The sequence below is a fragment of the Portunus trituberculatus genome, chromosome 47, assembly GCF_017591435.1.
Source record: "Portunus trituberculatus isolate SZX2019 chromosome 47, ASM1759143v1, whole genome shotgun sequence".
Classification (NCBI taxonomy): Eukaryota; Metazoa; Arthropoda; class Malacostraca; order Decapoda; family Portunidae; genus Portunus; species Portunus trituberculatus.
Window position 1 is genome coordinate 35,446,047 of NC_059301.1, and position 3,746 is coordinate 35,449,792.

General features: G+C 42.2%; 1 protein-coding gene across 1 annotated transcript in view; it reads left to right on the forward strand.

The window, feature by feature from the left end:
- The window catches only part of LOC123498221 (AF4/FMR2 family member 4-like), a 26,448-nt gene extending 24,660 nt beyond the window's left edge, over positions 1–1,788 (forward strand). Inside the window, exon 5 of the mRNA XM_045245385.1 lies at positions 1,013–1,788. Coding sequence (XP_045101320.1) covers positions 1,013–1,788 — 776 coding nt within the window. The remainder of the gene's footprint in view (positions 1–1,012) is intronic.
- Positions 1,789–3,746: the final 1,958 nt, after the last annotated feature.

Below are 3,746 nucleotides of genomic sequence, written 5' to 3' on the forward strand. Positions count from 1 at the left end.
CGTTACGGCAAGACACGAGACTAGACCAGGAACAAACTAGAGTGTAAGTCAGTAACAACCATAACCACCACTACCACCACCACCACCGAGAGCATAACACAGACTGCAACACGAGTTTCCGCAAATATTGTTAGAGGTTTTAACGAACGTGTATATTTTGAGTAAGATATACCTCTACGTACGATGCATTCTGATGTTTCGGTTTGGCATGAGATGAATTGAGAGTTGTTAGTGTTGTTATGGAGAGAAGTCATGATGTTTACTATCATTATTTTTACTCGGCGACCCGATGTAGAAATGGGTATAAGCTGAGATTATTATTGCTATTCATTTTATGCAGGTTAGCATTCGTCATTACTGTGAATTCATGAAACTATAATCTTATGAAACTATGTTACTCACTTTATTCTCTGTTCGTGTTTAGCATTCCTTTCTTTTATATATATATATATATATATATATATATATATATATATATATATATATATATATATATATATATATATATATATATATATATATATTCTATAGCTATCCAGATTTCTGTAGTCGTATAGACGTATATTTCATATATATTTCTTATCGTTTTTATCACAATTTTTTATTTTGTTTCTGTTTTTCTCTCTCTCTGATAACAACAACACTGGGTGGTGGTGCTCCCAATGTTTCCTGCAATATTCAAGGAAACGAAAGCCTCAATGGACCACATGCTTGAGTTACAGGTGCGTGAGTGTGTACAGATGCATTAATGCTATAGATCAAGAAAGGGGTCATTTGGACTTTGCCATATTTTAAGGCTAAAAATCTGGAGCCTTGTCTCAAACCCCCCCTCGTCCCTCACCCCAGTTTCTGCGCATGCGCAGAGCGAACCTTCGATAAGAGAGAGAGAATATAAGCACTACAAAACACACAATCCTGTTCATCATCTGCTATAAAGAATAATTTTTGACCTGCCACGTAATAATGTCTGCAGATAGTCACATAAGTCAAGAATATCATGTTACACAAACAGGTCATGAGCAAAACACCAGCGAGCCACTGTCACAGTTGCCAACGAGGGAAAACCTGAACAAATTTCACAAAGCAGACCTCCAGAAACGATGTCGTGATTTAGGAATAACAAAAGTATGGTTTAAGAAGAACGAACTCATAGATATGATCATGAATACAGTGCAGCAGTCCTCCCAAACCCTACAGACATCGCAGGCAAGGACTCAGTCACGCTCATCGCCTGCCAGACAACTTATCCAGCCTGATGTTACACCAATGTCTGCAGTGACTGAAGTCCTAAACCATCCACCTTCCCGTGAAGCACAACCGACATCTAGTGACGACGAGCTATCACCTGATAGCGAAGCCACACAACCAAGTTACATTCCTCATACAGTCAATGAAGCATCTACCATAGACCCCCAAGAAACACTCATAGAAAATGGCAGTAGGCAACCCCCAGCAGACGATACACAGCAGCTCACCACAGACGACACGCATCCATCCCTGCCAACTCACCACCACGACATGAGTGACCAGGAGAGGAATCAGCTGCAGAATATTTATGATGACATCAAATTAATTAAGTCAAAACTCGAGATAAAAGATTCTGAAATTGAGCTACTTAACGCAGAAGTGAAGACAGCCTACTGCACAATTCATCTCTTACAACAACGCATTGCCGACCTGGAACATGAAAACAAAAGCAGACCGCAAGACGCAGCTTCAGACGCTACAGCCTCAACTGAATGTCTCCTCTTAGGAGACACCAACACACTAACGAGTCCTTCGCTCTGATCTGGGTGACAAGTGTAGAGTGAAAACAATAGCGCACGCGAACATTGATCTGTTACGTAGCTGGGTAACTGAAAAATTACAAAGTGCTCCCTCTGAATGTGTGATTCTTGGCGGTGTGTACGATATCCTTGAAGAGTTACCCGCTGAAATAATCCTTGATCACCTAGGCTCTTTAATCAGTGATCTCAAAGAGAAAATAGCGAAATGAAAATTCATGTATGTCAGGTTGTGCCAGTGCCAGAACCACAGGAATTTCAAGCCAAAGTTAAATACTATAATGAGCGATTAATCGAGTGGGGAGAAGCGAATGGTGTTAATATAGTTAAAACAGCTCCAGAGTTCATCCTGGGGACTGGAAATGTGGATGAATGGTGCTTTGACATAGAGAACAGAAAACCTTGCACATTAAATAGAATGGGTGTCATTAAGTTGCTAAGTGCTCTTGAAAAACAGTGTTCGGGGTTTCACTTATGTAAAAACTGGGCAAGTATCCAGAGGCAGCCAAATGTCTTCCTCAACACTCATGGAGACACGCACATCGGTGCCAGACCTCAGCTTCAACATACTCTCACCACATCTATCCCGCCTAACGCAGCCACTCACAAACCTCCACTGCTGCCCACTCCCCAGCACGCAACGTCAACATCGCCAAGAACACAGCCACACTCTTACGCTGCAGCAGTAAAAAGAAGTCCATCGCACAATGTGGATGCGGGCTGGGGAGAACGGTGGATGACAGGGAGTGCCGATGGCAGCTCCGGTAGATCTCCTGAGTTATTCGAGATTGATTTGGGCCGCCACGATATGGGATCCACTTCCATACATCCCCATGCACCTAATGTCACACATTACACTCACCACTACACACCATACAGCACACTAGATGCACAACCCCACATAATGCAACACACACACAACGCTCATCCACACAGACCGCACCTTGGACGTTCATATACGAGTACACGTGACATTACGAACAACACGCAATCCAACACACCAAGATACACATGTAACACACAACCCCGCGCACCACAAAATATACACCACACACAGCCTCGTGTACCACACTACAATCATTATGCACAATCCCATACACCACACAACGCACATTACACACAGCACCAAGTATCACACAATGCTCACAATACACAGCTTTTCAGACCTCATAGAAACTACAACTCACAGTCCCACACACTACACAGCACACACTACACACAGCCTTACACGCCTCACAACACACACTACACTCGCCCACAAACATTGTACAACTCGCACCACACTGCATACACATCAACACGTGGGAAGTATAGTTACGGCTGTTACAATTGTGGTGAACACAACCATCGCCAAGATACATGTCGTTTTGACCACAGACTCAAATGTGAATTATGTCATAGATTAGGTCATAAGCAGAAGTTGTGTCACCTTTACACCAAATAGGAACTCGGCGAAGAAGGTAGGGCCGGCATGTCTCCCAAACCAAGGAACAAAATAACAATTGCTCACATTAATGCCCAAAGCTTGTTAGGTTGCAAAGAAGAGATAGAGCTCCTTGTAAGGGAAAAGGAACTAGATGTACTATGTATTAGTGAGACATGGTTGTGTAACGATTTTCCTGACGATTATATATACATACCCGAATACAAAGTGTACAGATGCGATAAAGGTAGGGGAGGAGGTGTTTGTATATATATCAGAGATGTATTTACGGTAGTTCCACTCGAAATCGACATTGTAAGAGCGCAAGGTGTTGAGGACGTGTGGGTGACAGTGCAGAGCAGCAAGTTTCCCAGTGTTATAATTGGCTGCCTGTACCGACACCCAAAAGCTCGCTGTGAATCTTATGACTATATAACGGATGTTATTAGATATGTTAGCTTAAAAGATAAGCCATTTTATATTTTAGGAGATTTTAATGACAATGTTTTATGTGATAATAGTAAGATGAAGCAAATTAT